The sequence below is a fragment of the Myripristis murdjan genome, chromosome 17 (genome assembly GCF_902150065.1).
Source record: "Myripristis murdjan chromosome 17, fMyrMur1.1, whole genome shotgun sequence".
NCBI classification, from domain to species: Eukaryota; Metazoa; Chordata; class Actinopteri; order Holocentriformes; family Holocentridae; genus Myripristis; species Myripristis murdjan.
In genome coordinates, this window is record NC_043996.1 from 2589917 (window position 1) to 2616977 (window position 27061).

The 27061-nt window shown below is 44.4% G+C and overlaps 1 protein-coding gene and 16 non-coding genes across 17 annotated transcripts; 5 read left to right on the forward strand and 12 right to left on the reverse strand.

The window, feature by feature from the left end:
• Positions 1 to 318: 318 nt before the first annotated feature.
• Positions 319 to 391, reverse strand: trnaf-gaa (transfer RNA phenylalanine (anticodon GAA)). The gene has a single exon. It is a non-coding gene; the product is annotated as a tRNA-Phe (tRNA).
• Positions 392 to 855: 464 nt separating this feature from the next.
• Positions 856 to 928, reverse strand: trnar-ucg (transfer RNA arginine (anticodon UCG)). Its single transcript has one exon. It is a non-coding gene; the product is annotated as a tRNA-Arg (tRNA).
• A 936-nt stretch (positions 929 to 1864) lies between these two features.
• trnai-aau (transfer RNA isoleucine (anticodon AAU)) lies at positions 1865 to 1938 on the reverse strand. The gene has a single exon. It is a non-coding gene; the product is annotated as a tRNA-Ile (tRNA).
• A 130-nt stretch (positions 1939 to 2068) lies between these two features.
• trnaa-agc (transfer RNA alanine (anticodon AGC)) lies at positions 2069 to 2141 on the forward strand. Its single transcript has one exon. It is a non-coding gene; the product is annotated as a tRNA-Ala (tRNA).
• Positions 2142 to 3103: 962 nt separating this feature from the next.
• Positions 3104 to 3176, reverse strand: trnaf-gaa (transfer RNA phenylalanine (anticodon GAA)). The gene has a single exon. It is a non-coding gene; the product is annotated as a tRNA-Phe (tRNA).
• Positions 3177 to 3640: 464 nt separating this feature from the next.
• On the reverse strand, positions 3641 to 3713 carry trnar-ucg (transfer RNA arginine (anticodon UCG)). The gene has a single exon. It is a non-coding gene; the product is annotated as a tRNA-Arg (tRNA).
• Positions 3714 to 4648: 935 nt separating this feature from the next.
• Positions 4649 to 4722, reverse strand: trnai-aau (transfer RNA isoleucine (anticodon AAU)). The gene has a single exon. It is a non-coding gene; the product is annotated as a tRNA-Ile (tRNA).
• Positions 4723 to 4852: 130 nt separating this feature from the next.
• On the forward strand, positions 4853 to 4925 carry trnaa-agc (transfer RNA alanine (anticodon AGC)). Its single transcript has one exon. It is a non-coding gene; the product is annotated as a tRNA-Ala (tRNA).
• Positions 4926 to 5887: 962 nt separating this feature from the next.
• On the reverse strand, positions 5888 to 5960 carry trnaf-gaa (transfer RNA phenylalanine (anticodon GAA)). The gene has a single exon. It is a non-coding gene; the product is annotated as a tRNA-Phe (tRNA).
• A 464-nt stretch (positions 5961 to 6424) lies between these two features.
• Positions 6425 to 6497, reverse strand: trnar-ucg (transfer RNA arginine (anticodon UCG)). Its single transcript has one exon. It is a non-coding gene; the product is annotated as a tRNA-Arg (tRNA).
• A 936-nt stretch (positions 6498 to 7433) lies between these two features.
• trnai-aau (transfer RNA isoleucine (anticodon AAU)) lies at positions 7434 to 7507 on the reverse strand. Its single transcript has one exon. It is a non-coding gene; the product is annotated as a tRNA-Ile (tRNA).
• Positions 7508 to 7637: 130 nt separating this feature from the next.
• On the forward strand, positions 7638 to 7710 carry trnaa-agc (transfer RNA alanine (anticodon AGC)). The gene has a single exon. It is a non-coding gene; the product is annotated as a tRNA-Ala (tRNA).
• A 962-nt stretch (positions 7711 to 8672) lies between these two features.
• On the reverse strand, positions 8673 to 8745 carry trnaf-gaa (transfer RNA phenylalanine (anticodon GAA)). Its single transcript has one exon. It is a non-coding gene; the product is annotated as a tRNA-Phe (tRNA).
• Positions 8746 to 9220: 475 nt separating this feature from the next.
• Positions 9221 to 9293, reverse strand: trnar-ucg (transfer RNA arginine (anticodon UCG)). The gene has a single exon. It is a non-coding gene; the product is annotated as a tRNA-Arg (tRNA).
• Positions 9294 to 10201: 908 nt separating this feature from the next.
• On the reverse strand, positions 10202 to 10275 carry trnai-aau (transfer RNA isoleucine (anticodon AAU)). The gene has a single exon. It is a non-coding gene; the product is annotated as a tRNA-Ile (tRNA).
• A 130-nt stretch (positions 10276 to 10405) lies between these two features.
• On the forward strand, positions 10406 to 10478 carry trnaa-agc (transfer RNA alanine (anticodon AGC)). Its single transcript has one exon. It is a non-coding gene; the product is annotated as a tRNA-Ala (tRNA).
• A 6254-nt stretch (positions 10479 to 16732) lies between these two features.
• On the forward strand, positions 16733 to 26635 carry cahz (carbonic anhydrase). The gene is made up of 7 exons (XM_030074707.1): positions 16733 to 17118; positions 17488 to 17685; positions 19069 to 19187; positions 20652 to 20744; positions 20882 to 20944; positions 21132 to 21287; positions 24809 to 26635. Exons 1-7 carry the CDS (start codon positions 17085 to 17087, stop codon positions 24926 to 24928), a joined length of 783 nt encoding a protein of 260 aa, XP_029930567.1. The 5' UTR covers positions 16733 to 17084; the 3' UTR covers positions 24929 to 26635.
• Positions 26636 to 27061: the final 426 nt, after the last annotated feature.

Genomic DNA, 27061 nt, shown 5'->3' on the forward strand with positions numbered 1-27061 from the left:
TTAACACGTAACTCTCAATCAACAGCCTAAATCATAGACACAAAGCTCAAATAAATCTATAAATAAATTAACGCCACCTATCTTGCACTGCACGCTAGCATTGTCCTTATTGTCAAAGTATTTCCACACATCACTCTTGCTAGTCGCGGCTGACATGGTTCATGTAACGCCAAATGAGTCGTAGCCTCAAGCCTCAAGTTTGGAAATCACGAACCAGGGAATCATGGAGTTAAAGAGCGCTCGGGGCAAAGTGGGAGCTGTGTATCCTTGGACTGATGCTGACCAAATGCAAAGACAAACACAGGTTTACCTGTGCTTTGCCGAAACCCGGGATTGAACCAGGGACCTTTAGATCTTCAGTCTAACGCTCTCCCAACTGAGCTATTTCGGCACAAGCCCACCAGAGTTTGTAGTCCCTAAGACGCATCTCCGCACTGTGCAAGGTACTTCCAAAGGACATTGAAAGCGACGCTTGTCCCAAGAGCAGAAATATCCAAATTCCTATTCTCCAAACAGGGGCTTTTCTTCAGCTGCATAAGCAGGCGCTTTTGCTTGGGAAGTACTCGGCTGCTCTGGTGGATTGCGCGTAGGTTGACTGTTGACCCGGTGGAACAGGCAACCAGGAAGCCAAGAAGCCAACCCTTTGCGAAGCAGCCGGCGATGGCATCAGGAAGCCGCGACTTCGCCTGTGCCCGAAGTTTCAAGACTCACACTGGCACGGTCAAATACCCGAATGCCTTTCAGTTTAAACCCTGGAATTCCTTTGATTCCATCATACTCGCGGACGGAGGAATTCGGGAGCTGGCGTCGTTGCCGCTGACCCTCACGGAGAGGGCTGGCTCCTAAAACACCAGCCAACCACGAAGGGAGTCGAACCCTCAATCTTCTGATCCGAAGTCAGACGCCTTGTCCTTTAGGCCACGTGGTCCTTTGGAGGCTGTGCCCAAACGTTGTGCCGGGCTGCGACATGAGTCCAAGCCAGACAAGCTCGTCATTCCTTCCGTGAAACAGGGCAAAACATGGCTACCAATTGGTCAGCGACAAATCTGCACCACTTGCTGCCGTGCAGCGGTTGCTTTGCCAGGCAAGGCATGTTCTTGGAGGGGGATTCCTGAATCTGTCTGGACAGTGGCGAGCTTCACCTGTGACTCGAAGTCACAAAGACTCTGCTCCGTTGATGTGATTTTGTGACTCATTTTGAGATGGGGGAGATTTAAGAAAAAGAAAAAAAAAAAAAACAAAAAACAAAAAAAGTCCTCTGCCCCGTGTGAGGTTCGAACTCACGGCCTTCAGATTATGAGACTGACGCGCTGCCTACTGCGCCAACGAGGCTGTCCGAGGGCTTCCTTGCAACCCCTGACCCGAGCAGTTGTTTGGTGGAATCTGAGAACGTGCCGCAGTCTTCATGCCGTGCAGATTTGAGTACTGACTATTTCACCTTCGGGGGAGACACAGTTTGGGGTTCCTTTCAAAAAGAGGCATTGGTCGGCCCAGGCTGTTCTCTCCGACCCTGTCTGACCAGCACTCAAGCTCAAATCGCCAAGCCCTGCTCTACGCCCTATTAGCACATGGGCTCTCTTGCGAAGACCGTCTTCCCTGAATAGTGTTGCGTCTTCTTCCGGCCAAAAGTAGGCAAGCGGACTCAATAGCAGTTTGAGATTCAATTCTGACCCATATGTGCGATGAGTCTCAGCTGGTTTTCTCATGAGGCGTCTGTGACTAGTTGAAGCTGCAACTTTTGGCAGGGCTAAGCATTGAGAAAAACAAGGTCCCCAACGACACTGGCTGCCAGAGGGCCACGCTTGCTTTGACTTTGTCACTTGCAGCGGGAGAGAGAGGGTCCAGTATGCTGAGGGGCAGGAGCTGGCCAGTACGGGGGTCGAACCCGCGACCTTGGCGTTATTAGCACCACGCTCTGACCAGCTGAGCTAACCGGCCTGCCGGTGGGCCCCGTCCTACCAAAGTCCATTCCATAGTCAAAGAGAGGAAGTGACAGCCAATGCAGAGAAAGGTCCCGACGCAAAGATACGACAAGGTGTGGGCTCCCTCCTGCTGAGCCGCTTTGACCGGGGAATTAGCTCAAATGGGAGAGCGCTCGCTTAGCATGCGAGAGGCAGCGGGATCGATACCCGCATTCTCCAAGCTACGTGTCTTTTTCATGACACGAGTTTGTGCACGTTCTCTACAAGCACCCGGAGGCATCGTGTGACCGATGCTGGTAATGTTTGAGGACTACGCGCTGCAGACTTTGCTGGTGTTGTAAAGCCTGCCTTTTTCGGGCCTTGACTTTCACCTTTGCAGCTGGCAGCAGCATTCTGTCAGCTTGCTTGCAGTGGCAGTGAAAACATGTGCTGCTAAGGCTCGCAGCCACAGGTTATGTATTTCCGAAATTTGGCTTTTACTAGGAATGGGCATTTTCAGTGATTTCAATATTCGAGTACTCGAATTGCATTATGAACGAGTAATCGATCACTCGCGAATACAATATTTTACCGGGAAAAAAAAAAATCCAGGAGGTCCGCACTTAACATTGGTTCCGCTGGTGTTTCCAGTCGGACACGGACCTCCCCGACATGGCCTATTGTTTACTAAAAAGCAGGCTTACGGCTGTCAGAGAACATTGTTACATCACACTTAACCATTCATGTGAATAAACAGCCAACACTGTAAACCAAGCGCAATTCCAGATGCATTTATTGAACAACCGCAACAGGTCCTTCAATCACGTTGTTGTAACATTGAGCTGCCAAACGTCACAGCGCTATGGACCTCTGTTCTGTGTTGCTTAACACGTAACTCTCAATCAACAGCCTAAATCATAGACACAAAGCTCAAATAAATCTATAAATAAATTAACGCCACCTATCTTGCACTGCACGCTAGCATTGTCCTTATTGTCAAAGTATTTCCACACATCACTCTTGCTAGTCGCGGCTGACATGGTTCATGTAACGCCAAATGAGTCGTAGCCTCAAGCCTCAAGTTTGGAAATCACGAACCAGGGAATCATGGAGTTAAAGAGCGCTCGGGGCAAAGTGGGAGCTGTGTATCCTTGGACTGATGCTGACCAAATGCAAAGACAAACACAGGTTTACCTGTGCTTTGCCGAAACCCGGGATTGAACCAGGGACCTTTAGATCTTCAGTCTAACGCTCTCCCAACTGAGCTATTTCGGCACAAGCCCACCAGAGTTTGTAGTCCCTAAGACGCATCTCCGCACTGTGCAAGGTACTTCCAAAGGACATTGAAAGCGACGCTTGTCCCAAGAGCAGAAATATCCAAATTCCTATTCTCCAAACAGGGGCTTTTCTTCAGCTGCATAAGCAGGCGCTTTTGCTTGGGAAGTACTCGGCTGCTCTGGTGGATTGCGCGTAGGTTGACTGTTGACCCGGTGCAACAGGCAACCAGGAAGCCAAGAAGCCAACCCTTTGCGAAGCAGCCGGCGATGGCATCAGGAAGCCGCGACTTCGCCTGTGCCCGAAGTTTCAAGACTCACACTGGCACGGTCAAATACCCGAATGCCTTTCAGTTTAAACCCTGGAATTCCTTTGATTCCATCATACTCGCGGACGGAGGAATTCGGGAGCTGGCGTCGTTGCCGCTGACCCTCACGGAGAGGGCTGGCTCCTAAAACACCAGCCAACCACGAAGGGAGTCGAACCCTCAATCTTCTGATCCGAAGTCAGACGCCTTGTCCTTTAGGCCACGTGGTCCTTTGGAGGCTGTGCCCAAACGTTGTGCCGGGCTGCGACATGAGTCCAAGCCAGACAAGCTCGTCATTCCTTCCGTGAAACAGGGCAAAACATGGCTACCAATTGGTCAGCGACAAATCTGCACCACTTGCTGCCGTGCAGCGGTTGCTTTGCCAGGCAAGGCATGTTCTTGGAGGGGGATTCCTGAATCTGTCTGGACAGTGGCGAGCTTCACCTGTGACTCGAAGTCACAAAGACTCTGCTCCGTTGATGTGATTTTGTGACTCATTTTGAGATGGGGGAGATTTAAGAAAAAGAAAAAAAAAAAAACAAAAAACAAAAAAAGTCCTCTGCCCCGTGTGAGGTTCGAACTCACGGCCTTCAGATTATGAGACTGACGCGCTGCCTACTGCGCCAACGAGGCTGTCCGAGGGCTTCCTTGCAACCCCTGACCCGAGCAGTTGTTTGGTGGAATCTGAGAACGTGCCGCAGTCTTCATGCCGTGCAGATTTGAGTACTGACTATTTCACCTTCGGGGGAGACACAGTTTGGGGTTCCTTTCAAAAAGAGGCATTGGTCGGCCCAGGCTGTTCTCTCCGACCCTGTCTGACCAGCACTCAAGCTCAAATCGCCAAGCCCTGCTCTACGCCCTATTAGCACATGGGCTCTCTTGCGAAGACCGTCTTCCCTGAATAGTGTTGCGTCTTCTTCCGGCCAAAAGTAGGCAAGCGGACTCAATAGCAGTTTGAGATTCAATTCTGACCCATATGTGCGATGAGTCTCAGCTGGTTTTCTCATGAGGCGTCTGTGACTAGTTGAAGCTGCAACTTTTGGCAGGGCTAAGCATTGAGAAAAACAAGGTCCCCAACGACACTGGCTGCCAGAGGGCCACGCTTGCTTTGACTTTGTCACTTGCAGCGGGAGAGAGAGGGTCCAGTATGCTGAGGGGCAGGAGCTGGCCAGTACGGGGGTCGAACCCGCGACCTTGGCGTTATTAGCACCACGCTCTGACCAGCTGAGCTAACCGGCCTGCCGGTGGGCCCCGTCCTACCAAAGTCCATTCCATAGTCAAAGAGAGGAAGTGACAGCCAATGCAGAGAAAGGTCCCGACGCAAAGATACGACAAGGTGTGGGCTCCCTCCTGCTGAGCCGCTTTGACCGGGGAATTAGCTCAAATGGGAGAGCGCTCGCTTAGCATGCGAGAGGCAGCGGGATCGATACCCGCATTCTCCAAGCTACGTGTCTTTTTCATGACACGAGTTTGTGCACGTTCTCTACAAGCACCCGGAGGCATCGTGTGACCGATGCTGGTAATGTTTGAGGACTACGCGCTGCAGACTTTGCTGGTGTTGTAAAGCCTGCCTTTTTCGGGCCTTGACTTTCACCTTTGCAGCTGGCAGCAGCATTCTGTCAGCTTGCTTGCAGTGGCAGTGAAAACATGTGCTGCTAAGGCTCGCAGCCACAGGTTATGTATTTCCGAAATTTGGCTTTTACTAGGAATGGGCATTTTCAGTGATTTCAATATTCGAGTACTCGAATTGCATTATGAACGAGTAATCGATCACTCGCGAATACAATATTTTACCGGGAAAAAAAAAAATCCAGGAGGTCCGCACTTAACATTGGTTCCGCTGGTGTTTCCAGTCGGACACGGACCTCCCCGACATGGCCTATTGTTTACTAAAAAGCAGGCTTACGGCTGTCAGAGAACATTGTTACATCACACTTAACCATTCATGTGAATAAACAGCCAACACTGTAAACCAAGCGCAATTCCAGATGCATTTATTGAACAACCGCAACAGGTCCTTCAATCACGTTGTTGTAACATTGAGCTGCCAAACGTCACAGCGCTATGGACCTCTGTTCTGTGTTGCTTAACACGTAACTCTCAATCAACAGCCTAAATCATAGACACAAAGCTCAAATAAATCTATAAATAAATTAACGCCACCTATCTTGCACTGCACGCTAGCATTGTCCTTATTGTCAAAGTATTTCCACACATCACTCTTGCTAGTCGCGGCTGACATGGTTCATGTAACGCCAAATGAGTCGTAGCCTCAAGCCTCAAGTTTGGAAATCACGAACCAGGGAATCATGGAGTTAAAGAGCGCTCGGGGCAAAGTGGGAGCTGTGTATCCTTGGACTGATGCTGACCAAATGCAAAGACAAACACAGGTTTACCTGTGCTTTGCCGAAACCCGGGATTGAACCAGGGACCTTTAGATCTTCAGTCTAACGCTCTCCCAACTGAGCTATTTCGGCACAAGCCCACCAGAGTTTGTAGTCCCTAAGACGCATCTCCGCACTGTGCAAGGTACTTCCAAAGGACATTGAAAGCGACGCTTGTCCCAAGAGCAGAAATATCCAAATTCCTATTCTCCAAACAGGGGCTTTTCTTCAGCTGCATAAGCAGGCGCTTTTGCTTGGGAAGTACTCGGCTGCTCTGGTGGATTGCGCGTAGGTTGACTGTTGACCCGGTGGAACAGGCAACCAGGAAGCCAAGAAGCCAACCCTTTGCGAAGCAGCCGGCGATGGCATCAGGAAGCCGCGACTTCGCCTGTGCCCGAAGTTTCAAGACTCACACTGGCACGGTCAAATACCCGAATGCCTTTCAGTTTAAACCCTGGAATTCCTTTGATTCCATCATACTCGCGGACGGAGGAATTCGGGAGCTGGCGTCGTTGCCGCTGACCCTCACGGAGAGGGCTGGCTCCTAAAACACCAGCCAACCACGAAGGGAGTCGAACCCTCAATCTTCTGATCCGAAGTCAGACGCCTTGTCCTTTAGGCCACGTGGTCCTTTGGAGGCTGTGCCCAAACGTTGTGCCGGGCTGCGACATGAGTCCAAGCCAGACAAGCTCGTCATTCCTTCCGTGAAACAGGGCAAAACATGGCTACCAATTGGTCAGCGACAAATCTGCACCACTTGCTGCCGTGCAGCGGTTGCTTTGCCAGGCAAGGCATGTTCTTGGAGGGGGATTCCTGAATCTGTCTGGACAGTGGCGAGCTTCACCTGTGACTCGAAGTCACAAAGACTCTGCTCCGTTGATGTGATTTTGTGACTCATTTTGAGATGGGGGAGATTTAAGAAAAAGAAAAAAAAAAAAAACAAAAAACAAAAAAAGTCCTCTGCCCCGTGTGAGGTTCGAACTCACGGCCTTCAGATTATGAGACTGACGCGCTGCCTACTGCGCCAACGAGGCTGTCCGAGGGCTTCCTTGCAACCCCTGACCCGAGCAGTTGTTTGGTGGAATCTGAGAACGTGCCGCAGTCTTCATGCCGTGCAGATTTGAGTACTGACTATTTCACCTTCGGGGGAGACACAGTTTGGGGTTCCTTTCAAAAAGAGGCATTGGTCGGCCCAGGCTGTTCTCTCCGACCCTGTCTGACCAGCACTCAAGCTCAAATCGCCAAGCCCTGCTCTACGCCCTATTAGCACATGGGCTCTCTTGCGAAGACCGTCTTCCCTGAATAGTGTTGCGTCTTCTTCCGGCCAAAAGTAGGCAAGCGGACTCAATAGCAGTTTGAGATTCAATTCTGACCCATATGTGCGATGAGTCTCAGCTGGTTTTCTCATGAGGCGTCTGTGACTAGTTGAAGCTGCAACTTTTGGCAGGGCTAAGCATTGAGAAAAACAAGGTCCCCAACGACACTGGCTGCCAGAGGGCCACGCTTGCTTTGACTTTGTCACTTGCAGCGGGAGAGAGAGGGTCCAGTATGCTGAGGGGCAGGAGCTGGCCAGTACGGGGGTCGAACCCGCGACCTTGGCGTTATTAGCACCACGCTCTGACCAGCTGAGCTAACCGGCCTGCCGGTGGGCCCCGTCCTACCAAAGTCCATTCCATAGTCAAAGAGAGGAAGTGACAGCCAATGCAGAGAAAGGTCCCGACGCAGAGATACGACAAGGTGTGGGCTCCCTCCTGCTGAGCCGCTTTGACCGGGGAATTAGCTCAAATGGGAGAGCGCTCGCTTAGCATGCGAGAGGCAGCGGGATCGATACCCGCATTCTCCAAGCTACGTGTCTTTTTCATGACACGAGTTTGTGCACGTTCTCTACAAGCACCCGGAGGCATCGTGTGACCGATGCTGGTAATGTTTGAGGACTACGCGCTGCAGACTTTGCTGGTGTTGTAAAGCCTGCCTTTTTCGGGCCTTGACTTTCACCTTTGCAGCTGGCAGCAGCATTCTGTCAGCTTGCTTGCAGTGGCAGTGAAAACATGTGCTGCTAAGGCTCGCAGCCACAGGTTATGTATTTCCGAAATTTGGCTTTTACTAGGAATGGGCATTTTCAGTGATTTCAATATTCGAGTACTCGAATTGCATTATGAACGAGTAATCGATCACTCGCGAATACAATATTTTACCGGGAAAAAAAAAAATCCAGGAGGTCCGCACTTAACATTGGTTCCGCTGGTGTTTCCAGTCGGACACGGACCTCCCCGACATGGCCTATTGTTTACTAAAAAGCAGGCTTACGGCTGTCAGAGAACATTGTTACATCACACTTAACCATTCATGTGAATAAACAGCCAACACTGTAAACCAAGCGCAATTCCAGATGCATTTATTGAACAACCGCAACAGGTCCTTCAATCACGTTGTTGTAACATTGAGCTGCCAAACGTCACAGCGCTATGGACCTCTGTTCTGTGTTGCTTAACACGTAACTCTCAATCAACAGCCTAAATCATAGACACAAAGCTCAAATAAATCTATAAATAAATTAACGCCACCTATCTTGCACTGCACGCTAGCATTGTCCTTATTGTCAAAGTATTTCCACACATCACTCTTGCTAGTCGCGGCTGACATGGTTCATGTAACGCCAAATGAGTCGTAGCCTCAAGCCTCAAGTTTGGAAATCACGAACCAGGGAATCATGGAGTTAAAGAGCGCTCGGGGCAAAGTGGGAGCTGTGTATCCTTGGACTGGTGCTGACCAAATGCAAAGACAAACACAGGTTTACCTGTGCTTTGCCGAAACCCGGGATTGAACCAGGGACCTTTAGATCTTCAGTCTAACGCTCTCCCAACTGAGCTATTTCGGCACAAGCCCACCAGAGTTTGTAGTCCCTAAGACGCATCTCCGCACTGTGCAAGGTACTTCCAAAGGACATTGAAAGCGACGCTTGTCCCAAGAGCAGAAATATCCAAATTCCTATTCTCCAAACAGGGGCTTTTCTTCAGCTGCATAAGCAGGCGCTTTTGCTTGGGAAGTACTCGGCTGCTCTGGTGGATTGCGCGTAGGTTGACTGTTGACCCGGTGGAACAGGCAACCAGGAAGCCACGAAGCCAACCCTTTGCGAAGCAGCCGGCGATGGCATCAGGAAGCCTCGACTTCGCCTGTGCCCAAAGTTTCAAGACTCACACTGGCACGGTCAAACACCCGAATGCCTTTCAGTTTAAACCCTGGAATTCCTTTGATTCCATCATACTCGCGGACGGAGGAATTCAGGAGCTGGCGTCGTTGCCGCTGACCCTCACGGAGAGGGCACGGAGAGGGCTGGCTCCTAACACACCAGCCAACCACGAAGGGAGTCGAACCCTCAATCTTCTGATCCGAAGTCAGACGCCTTGTCCTTTAGGCCACGTGGTCCTTTGGAGGCTGTGCCCAAACGTTGTGCCGGGCTGCGACATGAGTCCAAGCCAGACAAGCTCATCATTCCTTCCGTGAAACAGGGCAAAACATGGCTACCAATTGGTCAGCGACAAATCTGCACCACTTGCTGCCGTGCAGCGGTTGCTTTGCCAGGCAAGGCATGTTCTTGGAGGGGGATTCCTGAATCTGTCTGGACAGTGGCAAGCTTCACCTGTGACTCGAAGTCACAAAGACTCTGCTCCGTTGATGTGATTTTGTGACTCATTTTGAGATGGGGGAGATTCAAGAAAAAGAAAAAAACAAACAAAAAAAAAAAACAAAACAAAAAAAGCCCTCTGCCCCGTGTGAGGTTCGAACTCACGGCCTTCAGATTATGAGACTGACGCGCTGCCTACTGCGCCAACGAGGCTGTCCGAGGGCTTCCTTGCAACCCCTGACCCGAGCAGTTGTTTGGTGGAATCTGAGAACGTGCCGCAGTCTTCATGCCGTGCAGATTTGAGTACTGACTATTTCACCTTCGGGGGAGACACAGTTTGGGGTTCCTTTCAAAAAGAGGCATTGGTCGGCCCAGGCTGTTCTCTCCGACCCTGTCTGACCAGTACTCAAGCTCAAATCGCCAAGCCCTGCTCTACGCCCTATGAATAGTGTTGCCTCTTCTTCCGGCCAAAAGTAGGCAAGCGGACTCAATAGCAGTTTGAGATTCAATTCTGACCCATATGTGCGATGAGTCTCAGCTGGTTTTCTCATGAGGCGTCTGTGACTAGTTGAAGCTGCAACTTTTGGCAGGGCTAAGCATTGAGAAAAACAAGGTCCCCAACGACACTGGCTGCCAGAGGACCACGCTTGCTTTGACTTTGTCACTTGCAGCGGGAGAGAGAGGGTCCAGTATGCTGAGGGGCAGGAGCTGGCCAGTACGGGGGTCGAACCCGCGACCTTGGCGTTATTAGCACCACGCTCTGACCAGCTGAGCTAACCGGCCTGCCGGTGGGTCCCGTCCTACCAAAGTCCATTCCATAGTCAAAGAGAGGAAGTGACAGCCAATGCAGAGAAAGGTCCCGACGCAGAGATACGACAAGGTGTGGGCTCCCTCCTGCTGAGCCACTTTGAGCGGGGAATTAGCTCAAATGGGAGAGCGCTCGCTTAGCATGCGAGAGGCAGCGGGATCGATACCCGCATTCTCCAAGCTACGTGTCTTTTTCATGACACGAGTTTGTGCACGTTCTCTACAAGCACCCGGAGGCATCGTGTGACCGATGCTGGTAATGTTTGAGTTTCATTCTCCAAGTGATTTCTCATTTTCAAGACTTGAGTTTGTGCATGTTCTCTACAAGCCCCCATGTTTCTGGCATTCTAAAGCCAGCCTTTTTCAGGCCTTGACTCTAACTGTAAGTGGTAGGTAGTGGTTACAGGTCAGATTTGAACATAGCTGTAAGAGGAAACTAAAAAAGAAATTGGGGGAGATATTACACTCAAGAAAATCCAACAAGCCATAAAAAGTTCTGGGAAATCCCCTGGGGGAGATGGCTTCCCTCCTGATTTTTTTTTAAAGTGTTTTCTCATGTTTTAGCTCCAAAGGTATTCATAGTTCATAGATGCACTTAAAAAAGGTAGTATGCCAGAGAGTAAGAATCCTCAGAAGTGTGGAAGCTATCATCCTGTCTCATTAATAAATGTGAATATCAAAATATTGGCTAAGATCTTAGCTTCAAGACTGGAGAAGTACTTGCCCAGTCTTATTCACCTGGACCAAGTGGGTTTTATTAAGGGGAGGTCTTCTGCAGATGATGTTCGTAGGTTATTGCATTTGATTTGGCACACAACAAATAACACTGAACCTATTGTTGCTTTCTCCCTTGATGCTGGGTGTTTGATAGAGTGGAGTGGAGGTGTTTATTTAGGATAATACATAGGTTTGGGTTAGACTCTTCATTTATAAATTGGGTTAGGCTGCTGTATAGTAATACTAAAGCCTCAGTACTAACAAATGGGACATAGCACTATCCTTTGAGCCCACTGATTTTTGCCTTAGCACTAGAGCCTCTGGCGGCTGCCATTAGATGTAATTCAAATATTGAGGGCATTCATGCAGGAAACATATATTATTGTTACACACAGATGATGTATTGTTACTAACTTCAAATCCACAAACAGCTGTACCTCATGGGCTCTGGTTTCGCAGACCGGGTGAGGTGGGGGCACAGCGCAGCTGCACTTCGCCAACTGGGTATGGCCAGGTGGATTTTGCAAGTTTGGCATGCCGTGCGCCGTGGCGCAAGTACTCTGCCGTCCCTCCTACCGGCGCAAAGGATGAGAGAAGGCGTGGAGTGGGTTTGACACTGCCGATTCACTTTAAACCAATGAAATGAGCCCCTGACCTTGCCTTTAAAATGCGCTGCATGAAGACGTAATGAACGTTTACACAATTGACATGGAGGTCTGCTGTCCCGGGCAAGGCGGAGCCGGTGTAGTGGAAGTTCGGCTGACCGGCGCGCAGTGCGCACACGTCACCAAAACCTCACAGGCAGATTTCCGAAATGTCAGGCACATTAAAAATGCATTAAATACCGACAAAAAACACTATTCAATGCTACTATCTCAATCAGCACATAAATTTATCTCCATATTGACTGTCCTGTCACAACTGATGTCAGATCAAAGGAGATTGGCACCGTTTGTGCTGATTGTGAGGTTTTGGTGAAGTGTGCACACTGCGCGCCAGTCAGCCAAAGTTCCACTACACCAGCTGCATTCCGTCTTGCGCTGAAAATAGATGTGGTTTCAGATGGCGAGCTTTGAGCACACCTCGGCGAAGCCTTTTGACACAAAACTATCACTACGCCAAGCTGACCAAGTTGAAGCATGACTATGTATGTCGATAATGCTTACCCTGTGACCCTTTTCTTTTTTTATCTTTTTAAATGTTATTTATTTATTTATCTGTTGTATGTTCCTAATTATCTTCTTTGTTTGTCTTTGTCTTTTGTGATGTAGCTGTTTTTGTTGAAAAGCAATAAAAAGTGAATTGATAAAAAATTTTCAACCTGTTTTTTTTTTTTTTTTTTTTTTTTTTTTTTGAGGACACACTTCTAATATTGATATTGCTCCCTAACAGACCTTTGGGCTTACATCTTGGATCAATAACCTTGACATGATTTAATGTTTTCAGAAGGGCTACATCATATTTATGTCCTTGTCCCATGGCATGACAAATGCACTTTTCATTGTTTTTGTGTGATAAGGAAGGTCTTGGGGCCACATAAATACTGTCCTATGCATTAAAAGTGCACACAGCCCGTTTTTTGAAACTCTCCCTGTAAAACGAGCGGATTGCACTTCTGTTACTTCATGATGTCTTGAAGACGGTGACTCCACCCAAAGCTCGCCTCCGCTCCCCAGGCAACAAGCTCACAAGCTAGCGAACTTAGCCAGTCCACCTCCACTCCCCAGGCAACAAGCTCACAAGCTAGCGAAATCAGCCTGTCCGCCTCCACTCCCCAAGCAACAAGCTCACACACAAATGTTTGTTACAACTAAAACCGCCAGACTTTGAACCATCGGTGTTCGCAAAATTTTCAAATAGGAAGAGTATTGAATACAGAGTAGCCTTGCATCTTATTGAGTGGATAGTGACTAAGACTGTCATTACGTCAATGGAGTTTTCACATTCTTTTTTGCAAAAACACATTACCTTTTAGCAGACATTATTGTTATTTTGATTAGCGTTACTCCGTACTGTGACATTTGCTTGTTAACGTTACAACATATTTAACAAACATAACTTACCATTCTGAATCCTGTAATAAACGGATTTGAGGTGGTTCGGTGTCTCCTGCCGTGTGTGATGCGGGATCTGAGTCTGGCTCAAACATGTACAGTCGTACAACAGCATGCTTAGCGGTAGCCATGACAATCTTATAGATCTATATAAAATGATAATTCCTGTTTACTGGTTAGCACTGTTTAGCAGCGTATGTTTCAGTTACTTGTCTGTGATTGGCCCAACCCTATGTCACTCAGAAAACAGTCAGCCAATCAGTGGAGAGATGCTGATTCTCTCTTCTGATTGGCTAAATGAACCGTGCTGCCAGAGCTCCGGGAGTAAGGCAAGAGAAAGGAGCTGTAAAACTTTATTTAGCAGACCACAGGTACTCAAAACCGCAAATACATCTTGCAGGGATATCAACAGTTAAAATAAACCCTGGAAAAGTGTACAGCATGGGGCCTTTAATTGAGTAACATGTGTTGTCAGCTAAAGAACGTGCTACCAGAGGTAGCTGAATGCCATCAGCTCTATAAAAGGATAGGCATTTCTAGAAAAAGTTGAAATGATCTATAAACAGCATTCTAAAACCTCTGCAAGTTGACAGTAGCCAGGAGTTAAGACTTAGGGTCTGGCTAAAATGGCCGACTCCTCTGCCATGGGTTGGAATGGGGCCAGAAATAAACATTGACCTACGACAGTCCTTCAGGGTGTTGAGCTTGATAAAGTCCTTTTTGAGTACCTCGGATGCCTGCCTGAGGATGTCATTATAGCCAATGTGCAGGACAAGGCTCCGAGCAGAAGGACAGCTGGCCAGAATTGATGGAATCCTGTCTGTTAAGTTGGATATCATAGTGCCAGGGGAGCAGGGTGTCTGAGCAAACTTTCCCCTGACATTCCTGATGATGGAATCATCATCACTACTACTAGGACCAAGGGAGCTGGAGATCTCTCCGGTACAGTAGGCCCTGAGGAAACTTGAACTGATGGGTGGGCCCAAGGGGAGGCAGTGGTCAAGTGAGGTCATTTTCCATTTGTTACTGAGAGTATATTCTGATTTGCCACAGCAGTAAATTGAATAGGTCTCGGTGGTGACAATTTCTCCTCTGAATTGGAGGGAAAGGGCAGTTGGCCACCTGTCATACACCTGGCAAGTTGCAGAGAGGCTGTGGTGGGATGGGACTGATACATCACTGAGGGGCTGGGCTCAATCGACTTTGTTACCAAGGGTGAAAAGTCCAGGATCTCGTTTTTATTCATCAGTGCAATATGATGGACTGCTGGCAGGCATAAGATATGCTTCCAGCTGTGCTCACAGCTTTGTCTGCCTGCAACACACTCAGGTTCACATTTGCATTCCCATGTATCCTGTTGGTGAGGAGCTGTGCTTTCAAGGGTCATACCACCATGTGTCATATGTGGCTGGTTGAAACAAATTATGGAATATGAAAGGTCATTTTGAGACCAGGCTCACGTTCTAGCTATGATTCCTTCTGAGTCCAAATTTTAGGAGCTATTTTATTGAGTGTAGGTGTTAGTGACTTATTTTGACCACAAGGGTGTACTCTAGTTCTGTTTAGTTCTGTTTATTTGGGTTAATTGGCAGCCACCCAGATGCAGGTGCATTAAATGAAGCTGAAATCAGTTTGAGTTGAATGGTGGTGGGGAGCACAGTTTTTACCGACCTCCAGCCGTAATCCAGCCACAATCTTTGTGTTACAGCCAACATCTAATTTAACGGAAAAGCTCTATTTTTTGTAGGCCTAATTATTTTTTGTTGCAATAAATGGGAACATCACCCAAAGGAGACCATTTCTGTACAGTGTTTATTTTTCTGGAGTCGAAGTCAAGACATTCCTTATGCCACCATTATGACTAATTAAGTTTTGTTTTTTTGATAATGACCACAATTTTTTTTTTTTTTTTTTGACTCTGGTAAAATGTAAAATTGGAGATTCTATTAACTTCTGAAAGAAATTACAACCATGATAATGCTCAGTGAATGAACACGATAGACATTGTACCCGGTATGTTGAAGTGCTGACTCTGGAAAATATGAAAATGTGTTCACTGAATATGCAAAAGATGTTGTAGAAAAAAAAATCAGCCTAGTCTGAGGGGGCCAGATGAGCAGGTTTTTTTTTCTGAATTGGTTTTATACTTTATATTATTTGTAATTTAAATCCTATAATATTATACAACTATACGCAAGACCGAAGAGCCATTTATTTTGCACAAACATGTCAGTACTCAGATATCTACCACTGTGTATCAGTCCATGTTACCACCAATATGTGTTTTTGTTTGTGCTGAATCTATCATATGTTTGAACCAGTGTCATCAATGGCATGTGCTGTATCGGTTTGACTTTATCAGTTAAGACCTTAAGAGCTCCTTCACACACATGCATACACACACAAACACAAACACAAACACAGAAAGCCACCCACCCACTCACACATACACACACACACATAAATAATAATAAAAAAGAAGATAACCACAATATACAAATAGCAAATGAAATAGAATGGGAAGCAGGGATGTCATAACTATCTCTTTTTAAACCACTAGATGGCAGCAAATAAATGGTTTAATATAGTCTCTCTCTCTCTCTCTCTCTCTCTCTCTCTCTCTCTCTCTCTCTCTCTCTCTCTCTGTGTGTGTGTGTGTGTGTGTGTGTGTGTGTGTGTGTGTGTTCTGCTTGTCGATGAGGTTTGAAAACCTACTGCAGATTCTTGGGTCATGGGACATGTTGCACATCTCTGATCTAGGCATGAATCTACTGAAAAGAGTGGCACCACAGGTTTTATAGTCAGCTGTAAAACTGCAGTTTTTCATACATTGTGGCCTCTCTTACAAAAAAAAAAAAAAAAAAAAAAAAAAAAAAAAAGACAGTGCTGGAGAGGAGCTGCTGCACAGTGGGTTGTTGCCCGTACAGTTCACCGAAGAAAAATCTGTGATGAAAATTTAACAGCTCAAAATGTCAGCAGGCTGTAGGTGAGAGAAGTGGATCTGTGGCCGATGGTTTGCTGGAAACAATTACTGTTAATGTGCCTTTGAGCAAGGCATTTAGCACCAACTGTTCGGGTGGAGATGCCCGTTCCATGCTAAAGGTTAAAAACTGGTTTCCATCCTGCCTCCCAGCTTTTACCATTGCGTCAGAAAGCCACATTCATAACACAGACACTAGATTACAAAGCCCGCACCAGGTAGCTACAGGATAACCCAGATCAGCGAAGTCGGGCCGGAGGACAAAAAATCTGCTTCAGGATATTGCGACAAAAAAACGCTGGCCGGAGAAAAGCGCAAGATGCACAGCCTGAGCTCCCAAAACACTGAGCAGCTGGGGCTTCTCTGCATCAAAGCAGAGAGCAGCGCTGGGTGTTAGGATGGATATTGTGGATGGATGCGTTTACCTTTTTACACACACACACACACACACACACACACACACACACACACACACACACACACACACACACACACACACACACACACACACACACACACACACACACACACACACACGAGGGATTCATTCCTCCGTGCTAGTGGAAGAGCACGAGTGAATAACGCTGCCGTTGCATCTCTTGAAAAATATCGGCTACGTCAGGATTTTACGATAACGGCCGGGAGAGAGGAGAGGTGAGGACAGAGGAAGAGAAAAGAAGAGAGGACAGGAGAGGAGAGGAGAGCGGAAGAGAAAAGAAAAGAAAAGAAGAGAAGAGATGAGAGGAGAGGAGAGGAGAGGAGAAGAGGTCCAGGGGTGAATGGCGCCGCCGCCGCATCTCTGGAAGGGTGCGCACGGTTTCGATGAGTGACCCGCAGCAGCACCAGCAAGCCAAGCCCACCGGTGTCAGGGCTGATAGCACCTATAAAAAGCACGACAGCCATTCTCTCAGCGGGTGTCTGTCACCAGAATATTGCTCGGCTCTTCCCACCTTCTCTGTGGTCGAGTTGCACGCCACCTACTTGGGATTATTTGCTCCCATTCATTTTCTACATAGGAGCATCAGCCAATCGCCATGTCTCACGGCTGGGGATACGGACCAACTAACGGTGAGGCATTTCTAGCCCTTACAGGATTTATTTAGAGGTTAGGTTTAAACAGAATGAAGTGCGCAAACTGTGCAATGCTGCCATACAGCCAGAGAATAGAATCAAGTAGGCTAGACAAAAACAGAATAGTAAAGAAGCATAAAGGAAGCATTTGTATTAATTTACAGTTTTTATAGTCTTCTCAGTTTGTGTGGTTTTATAATTTTATGCTTAACTCATCAACAGGTAAGTGAGTCGAATATAAAGAGTAGCCTATTTTTTTAACTGTTTTTTTAATTGAATTAATAAGTGCTATAGATCATAAAGTCATCATTATTATTATTATTATTATTATTATTATTATTATTATTATTATTATTATTATTGCAGGACCAGAGAAATGGGCCGAAGGTTTTCCCATTGCTAATGGGCCGAGACAGTCTCCTATCAACATTGTCCCAGCTGAGGCCCAGTACGACTCCTCTCTGAAGGCTCTGAAACTCAAGTATGACCCATCCAACTCCCAGGGCATTCTCAACAACGGACACTCCTTCCAGGTGGACTTTGTGGACGATGCAGATACTTCAAGTAAGCACAGCTCAGCTATCTTGTCTAGTTCTGGAAACAAATTACAGCTAGAGCTGCATTGGAGATCACATCAGCAAAGTTCTGCCTGCACTTAACTGTTTCAGTTGCCCTTTAAATAATGTTGTACTACTACTACTAGTAGTTTTAGTACTACTACTACTACTATACTACTACTACTACTGCTACTACTAACAATAATAACAATAACAATAACAATTAATAGTTTAAAAAATCTTTTAGTTAATGTTTTTTTTTTAACCTTTGCACTTGATAAATTGCAGCACTTTTTGTTTGGTGCAGAGCTCCTTCAGTAATCTATTTAGAAAACAATGACCATTTATATAACGTTTGCAGAATTTTATCTTTAACTAAGTCAACATACCTGAAACTATTTCACAATTAGAGGAAACAGTTTGAACTTTAACCCTATAAAGCCATTCGTATCATATATATACACGTTTTCAATTCCGTTTTTCGTTTTCAGTTTAATCAATACTTGACCAAAATACTGTTGTATACCTTTGAACACTTTCCCTGTTCAGCCTGGACCATAGCATTGGCACTTCAAGTACATATCATATATCATACACCAGAAAGGTCGTGTAATAACATATTTTTTGATTTTTTATATATATATATATATATTGTTATAGGAGTAAATAAAGGGTTCAATTTCAAAAAATTGGAACTTTCTGCCAATTCTTTCATAGTTCAGGCTTCATAGGGTTAAGCATATATTCATTAGCCTGTTCATTTCACCTACTAAGTAACATAAGGCGACATGGACCCATGGTACCATTCAGCACTAGTTAGTTAATGTCTTTATCATAATCTGACCTTCTTGTTTACTTACACTGCTATGTAGTGGCAGATAAGCGGGGCTGATGACGTGAGTATTGCATGAACTCACCCTAATCAACCATTCAGTTTTCTCACTATCTGGAGGTCAACAGGACATCTGAACCACCGTTCTCTCGGTTGTCCTAACACAGTTTCCCCCATATTCATGCAGCATTGGTGGGCCATGTCAGCAAGAAAAAATACAACAGCTGCAGCAAATGAAATGTAAATAATAACATCATTACAAGGCTTGATTTCCTCGCCAAGCACTATTCAAACTCATCAAAATGTTTGTAGAATTTGTGCCTTTGTCATAAAGTAATAAAATATGAGCGGCTTGCATATGCATTCAAAATATTGTAGTTACAGAATTCAGCTGAATTTGCTCAAGTTTCATAGGATTAATAATAGATGCTACGAAATCCACTTTCAAACCAAATATAGGTAACTTTGCCTTTCCTGTCCTGCACCTACACTCCTGAACTGCATTCTAGACATTTCGTGGAACTCCTTCTAATTTGTCCCCTTTGCCTCCCCTCCCAGCCCTGACTGGAGGTCCTATTTCTGGGACCTACCGTCTGAGACAGTTTCATTTCCACTGGGGAGCCAGCGATGACAGGGGCTCAGAGCACACCGTTAACAACATCAAATTCCCCTGTGAGGTACTGTTCTGCTGGAGTTCACTAAAAACACCAATTTATGCCACCACACTGCATGTTTTACAGGCTGCATGATGCAAACTCTTACTTATATAGCTCCAAATTGCAGCATCTGTTTTAAACCTGCAATAGTGTTCTAAACCTGCAAAATCATTTAATGTTTCATCACTGAAGTCCAGAAAATGAAAGAAAGGTTCTTCAGAGTGATGCCATAGGAGAATCTTTTTCTGTTCCACATCAAAGCTTTCAGACAATGGTTCTTTAAGGAATCATTTTTCTAATTTCTTTTAAAGGTGTGTCAAAAAGCCATAAAAAATTTCTTTGAGGAGCCAGTAGTCGTTACTTAAGAAGAGATAAAACATAAATGAATACAGCAGTCAGTGCTCAGTTCTTAAAAATAAAAATAAATGTGTCAACTGGAACCAAAAATGGTTCTTCAGATTGGTGCTATGGGAGAACCATTCCACAAAGAACCTTTCAGGCTATGTTCCATTTTTCTTCAAAGGTCTCCCAAAATGGTGATGGTTTCAGTTCAAATCAAATAACACTCCAATTAGAAAGAGACTGTATAGTGCAAAGTTGTCAGGCTTGGCGGATTACTCTGACAGCTGAAGAAATTTCTCCTTGCAGTTGGTCATAATGAGAGCTATCTGCTACTGCAGTGCTCTGGCAGTGGGCTTGATTGCACTGCAGAGTGATGTGAGCATTTTTTTTTGTGAATAAAATGACAGCTGCTTGTGTAGCAACTGAGGTGCAACAACATACACATATTGCACTTGCAATGCAGTGTTAGTGAATCTGGGGCTATATGGCTTCCTTTTAGCGCAGGGTTATGGAAGAAATAAAGAAGTTCAGCTGACACTTTCAATTTCACTTCTTGTGAGGAGTAGTTGTTGCCCACTTCCTCATTTAGGCTGATAGTGCATAATTTAAAGCCTTTCCAAATTAAATCCTTCATCTACCTCTGGCCGAATCTCAATTTGTGGTGGCAGGTATTAAGTCTTTTGGCAGCATAAATGTTTTGCAACTGGGAAACTGTTATCACCCCCAAGAGGGGAGGAGTGATCTGTTATCACAGGCACAGCTCCTGCTGGCTCTCACTCCCCACCCTACTTTTCACATCTTCCATGTGTACAAGGAGCAGACAGAAACAGGGTGTTTGAGCTCTTTAAACTGTCCACTCTTATTTCAGTAGCAAAGCTCATGGTATTGCTGTAATATCACTTTGCCATTACTTTAAAATATCAAATTTATTGTAAAAAAGGGATTATAAAAAAAAGATGCACATTTTTTGTTCTACTTAAGTCCCCAACAAAGATATGTCCCTACCAGATGAGGATAGCCCTGCCTCTCAAACTTGCCAAAGAGGATTAATGAGAAAATGAGAAAAAGTTAAAACCACACTGTTTTGCTTGTGTAAAGTTTAAACAAAATTAGCTCCTGACTTAGCTCTGTTTCCTTGATTAGCTTCATTTGGTGCACTGGAACACAAAGTACCCAAGCTTTGGAGAGGCAGCCAGCCAGCCTGATGGACTCGCTGTGGTCGGGGTTTTCCTCAAGGTAATTAATTGGTAATTGATCAATATCATCTCTGCTTTTTTGTCTCTATTATTGAATGAATACGGCTATGAAGTTGAAGTTATTAGTAATTCTAAAACAATAATGTAATGGGAATCCGATTGTTGTGTGTTACATAGATTGGTGCTGCCAACCCCAGGTTGCAAAAAGTTCTGGACAGCCTGGATGCAATCAAGTCAAAGGTAAGCTAACACTGCACAATATAAAAAGACAACTTTTTTCAGAATTGGCAAATATAATTATTTTCATGTATACCCTGCATGTAGAGTAACCTTTCATTATCATGCTCATTAATGCACGAGTTGTTTTTCTTGGGCAAAGAAATGATAACAAACAGATCTTTGTCTGTCTCTTTCTTTCCTCCTGCAGGGCAAGCAGACCAACTTTGCTAACTTTGACCCAAAGACTCTTCTTCCTGGTTCTCTGGACTACTGGACCTACGATGGCTCCCTGACCACACCCCCACTGCTGGAGAGTGTCACCTGGATTGTCCTTAAGGAGCCAATCAGTGTCAGCCCAGCCCAGGTACTTTCTGGTTTGGTCAAGGAATGTATATTGAAGGAAGGAACAGTATGTCACTGAGTAGCGTTTTTGACCAAAATGTGTGACAACACTATGTCAGCCATTTGGGTTCCCATCTTTTCCTTCTTTTATATGTTCCTTGGTTTCAGTTACTGTACAACACTACTATTGCCACTGCTATCACTACTACCACCACGACTGCCAATATCACTATCACAACTACTACTAGCAATAAAAACAAAATAGCAAACAAACAGAGAAAAAAATATCAAATTTAGAAGTGCTAGGTGGGGAAGGGATACAGAGGTTATATCTTTTATCTATCAACGAAATCTTTGATTTAACCACATTTACAATGACACCCGTTCAGAAAACTCAAAAAGTCAAAAAAGAAGTCCAAGGAACAGCATTTAAATGAAATCAAATTCATAGTCAGATGCCTCAGTGTTATCAGAGTATCTGGCTTCAGCATAACCTGTCTGAAGATCTCAGGCCAACAGATGCACTGATGTTCATTTCAACAGTGAAAGTCAGGTATCCTTTTCATGGGCCATAGGTGCTTCTTGTAGGTCAACTTCAGATTTTTTCATATTCATATTGATCCTGTTTATCTACGTTCAGTGGAATTCATTCTCAAGCTTTGTTCAAAACCCCACAAAACTTTATCTTAAATTCTAGTGGAAATCCCACCGGAAGATTACAAATACAGTAGCCTATGTCTTGCGGAGTTACAAGGAAATATGTATAAAATGATGCACCATACAGCTAGATGTTTTCTATTTAATGAACAGTGCAGCTACAAACAATGGTATCTTAGCTTTGAATGTTTCAATCAATGGAAGCGTGATGCAGCTTTAAAGAAGCATTGCAATGGAAATTTAAGGGAAAGTCAGAGTATACAAGGGGATAAACATACAAGATAGCATAATATTACTTCTTAAAGCCAAAAAAAAAAAAAAAAATGAGAAAACAAGTTATTCTCAGAAGAGGAACTTCATTCATTTTCCCCAGTGAATACCAGGAGATGTGCAAGAAACTGTGAACAGCAAACATACAGTACAGTGTATGGCCACACATAGCCCCATGCACCTCCAATATCAGCCTACATTGTGAACATATGGTGTACATTTTGCCAGCATGATCATCAGATCTGAGGTCTGATCCAGCACAATTCTAAATCAGGAGAGAAACCATCATCAACTGTCTCTTTCTTGGTTTTCCCAGTAGGATGGACAAGAAAGAGAATTGAAAAACTAGGAATAAACTAGGAATAAACCAAAAAAGCAGAAAAAAAGCAGAAAGCTACAGTATTTTTCTGTGATTACTCATCCATCATGCCATTAAAAATAAGGTTTCAGTCATTTCATAATGTGAGAAAAAAAGAAATGTATTGTCAGTGACAAATACCAAAGGGCAATTATTCAGGAAGGCTTTGTTCTATATCGGGATTTCAAAATATGATGAATCATCCCTGTTTATTGGTCGGTCTGAAGAGTGTGTTGTGTTTGACTCTTTAGTCAAGTTGCTAGACTAAAACAAGAGCAAACCTGCAAGCAGATAATTTTTTTTTGTAAATAGTAGGAATACTTTTTGGATAATCCAATAAATTAAAAACTACGACAAAGTAAATTTCAGATGTAAGCTGGGGGGAATTTCCCTGGAAATAGTCCCTGATGCCTCAGTGAAGTTTCTGAGGATTTTTCCTGTACTGCACAGTGCAGTGGCCAGTGGAGGGCAAGTAGCATTGAACTTTAGTTTGAGAGCCAAACAGTAAAACAACACCACAGCCACAGCTGCCCTGGATTATACACTGGCTATAGTCTAAATATAACTGGCAAGGTCATGCATGTGTACGTGCATGAACATACACAAGCTTTTGTTTGTGTTAGTCCTAAATGCAGGAATTTTTCTTGGCAGTCAACCTGCTATTTGCTAGTTCAGCACAGGATTTTAGTCATCTAGTCTGGTGAAGGCTGGTTCTCCTTTCTTAAGTAAGCTGGAAGAGTTTAATGCAAATTATACAAACATAAGGAGAGAAGCGCAATGGCTCAACCAATAGTGAAAATATAAAACAGACTCCTGGATAAATATGGAAAATCATTTTCAGAGAGTGCTGGCCATTATTTAATACTTCTAAGCTCTAAACAGCCATTCTCGTATGGTTTTATAACACTTCCACTTCTTTAGGTTGTCAAAACACTTAAAAGGTCAAGCGTGTATGGAGCTATGTCATGGTTTAGCTGGGAGGGTCAGAGCTAGCCGCCCTGTGTTAAAGTTAGATTACACTATCTCAGCGGACCTTTGTAGCTCTGTATTGAGGGCTGACTGTGTCATTAGTGGTTAGTAAACTTAGTTAATCTCTCGACAGAGGTAACCCACCCACACCAGTGCATCATGACCTGATGTATTTCTTGAGCCCACAAACTCTTATATTCTTTGGCATTATTAGTAGTGTCTTTTTTTATTGTTATTAAATGACTATCTATAGGAAATGTGTGACAGTTTCTATATATGTAATGATTATGCTATAAAACAAACAATCACAAAAGCAATAATAAATAATATGTAATTCATTTTTTGCCAGCCAGGGGGGTCAGTATGTTTCTTTAAATTGCCTGTGCATGAATGTACAATTATCACATTTGCCTAGCTAAAGAATTGCTTACAGATGACCCCTTCTTACTTAGAGCACTGCTGGTTTCCTGTCTGCCATATGGGGTTTAATACATGCACCATGACAAATGCTAAAGCCCAGTGCTGTGCACATAGCTGAATGAGTCTGAGGGAAATTAAATCCCAGAGACCAAGTTCACCAGTTAACTAATGGCTAAATGGCTCCCAGGGGAGTCTTGTTTATTGTGGCTTTAGCCGCTACACACACGCACGCACGCAGGCGCACACGCACACACACACACAGTCAAGTCTTTAACTCTCACTGTTCAATCCAAGCTGTAAACTATGGCACACAAGCTAAATCTGCTCCAGAGCAGGAAAACAAAGTGGCTCAATTACTTGACACATTTTCCTTGTTCATACTAGCACTGTGAACATCATCAGGCTAGTTGCATCAGGCAGTGTAGGGAGGGCTGTTTAGGTGGACCATATGTACTCAAAAGATAACTACAGTCCATCAGCAGCGCAGGACGTGCAGCCTCCCTGTGCTATGCTGGGTGTAGAATCAGCTGGTGTAAGTGAGGCAGCTTGCTTCACTGAAGTGGTATCTAAGACACTGTGAGCACATGGCCCCAGAGGACACTGTAACCCTGACTCGCAGGGAGGGTGGAATAGTAGCATGAACTGAACTGAATCAAATAGATCAGGATGTCTCATGTTCCCGCTCAAACCCAAAGCTGAGCGTGTTGCTGTTAACAGAGAGCTCAGGGGCTGCAAGGAAAACGACAGTATGTCATTCTGTGTGCTGGATGATACAAGGTTTGACAGCAACCACCAAGCTGTCAAGCAAGCCTCTCAGCTCGCTAAGCTGAAGTTTTCTTCCTCCTTCCTCATTTCTTCCTCCCCATTAGATGGCGAAGTTCCGCAGCCTGCTCTTCAGCGGTGACGGAGAGGCTCCCTGCTGCATGGTGGACAACTACCGCCCCCCTCAGCCACTGAAGGGGCGTAAGGTCCGGGCCTCCTTCAAATAAAGTCCTGTTCATTGTCATCGCTTCTCCCCCATCCTGCCTATCCTTCTTTCTCATCATCTCATCACTACCGTTGTTTTCCATCTGCTGCAAACTAAAATTATATTTGTCCTACTGGCTTCAAATCAGCAAGTAAAAATCATACGCCCCTTCTTTCCATAACTATTGGCTGAACCCAAGAGAATGCTAAGACCCTTTATTGACTACACTAAGAACATTAAAGATGTTTAAGCCTTGATACAACTGAGACATGGACTGTACAACTCAAGTCTGGTGTTGTAGTTGCTCGTGAGGATATTGTTGTACTTTCCTTGCTAAATAATACTATAGGTGTGAAGGGCTAATGGTCCCGGGAAAATCTGACCCTGAAAAACAATGAGACAGGCACAATGCCTTCAGCCATGGCCCCACCCCTACTCATCTTGTCTCCTTAGCATATTATGCGTTTTATTTTCTACTGCCACAACTTGCACTTAATAACTTATGTAAAATATATCTAATTTATAATATTTCTGTGTGCCAATTTAGTTGGTATTTATAATAGCCAACACCAGTCAAATGTTAATTGCAAATATTTTAAATTTATTTTTGTTTTATTATTGAAAATTGTATACATACGCATCAAATTGTATACACACATGAAAAACAAATCTCAAACTATCTAAATATTAAAAAGAGACTCTTTAGGCAGCCATATATTATGGGATTATTTGTGCTAGAGCAGATAGTAATGCAATCTGGTCATTCTGCCTGCACACACACACACACACACACACACACGCATCCCCTCTAATCTCATATGATGATGTCATTGCCAGATTATGATTATGGTCCGCTGTGGATGGATGTAAGTTACATGCAGGGCTAGTGTTACTGAATTTCTTTCCTCAGTTTTTTCAATCTGTTCTGTAAAAGCACAGAAACAGCACGCTATGCCTGCTTTGACAGCAAAAGCCTTTATCCATTTCCCAATGCTTTTATCTATGCATTTCATTGTGTCTTGAATTCTGTTGCTGACAGCTACTGAGATTTTTGATGCTCACAGTTTTATTACTGCCACATTATGTCAATTTGAAACAGAGGGACTATATTAACAGAAAAAAAAAGAAGTATGGACATTGGATTTTGTCAGTGGTGACTACCATCCTGCACCACAGCTGTCCCTGAGCAACTGGTGCCTCTATGCAAGTTGATTTTTAGAAGAGTGAACACGTCAAGATGATGATGCTGGAAGATAGTGCTACATATTATCAGCTGATTGTATCGATTTAGCCACCAATCCTTTCCACCGATAGCTTCATAGCTTTATGAAAGACATGCCATTCCATTTTTTTATTGCAACTATGACAACTGAACTACCTATCACCCCAGTGCATTTATCATTATGTCTTAACACTCATTTAAGAGATCAGAATTATGTTGGAAAAAATATTTTTGATAAACAGCATTAAATTATAACAAACTCACACAGGTGAGCGTAATTCATGACTTCCTTGTATCCATGGTTAAAGGATTTTTTTTTTGTTCATTTGTTTTTTTTTCTTTCTTTTATTACTTGAATTGTTTATTCTTTGGTGAAAATCTTGAAATTCAAGTCATTATTTCACCCAAAAAGTGATAGGAGACCAGCACAATATTTATTTTTAGCTTTTATATTGATGTTGTATCTGAAAAAAAAAAAGCTTTTAAGAGCGTGAACACACTGAAACAGCAATAGCCCTTTAAAATGTCATTTGGAATTATTGTCACATCAGTAAAGAAAAAATATTTTGTTTGTATCTGTGATGTCATCAATGGAAAGGAATTTCATCAATAAAAATAAATTCATGACTCTCAGTTGTCTGTATCAGCATTCTTTCTTGCAAATTCTGCATAGGTTCACTGTGCAAACTTGCAGAGGTCAGGCTGAAGTGAGGACCCTTTAAATATGAAATGCCACATAAAAATACTCTTTAGGCAGATCCAGAATTCTGCACATCATTTCCAACATAATGGGTCTAAAGAATTAAATAAAAACCTCAGCTCAGATCAGGCTCAGTTCTAATGAACTATGTGATCTGTGTTAATTTGTCCAGTCTTACATTGCAGTTATAATTGCACCTTGCTGCTGTCCAGTGCAAACCATGTATTTCCAGA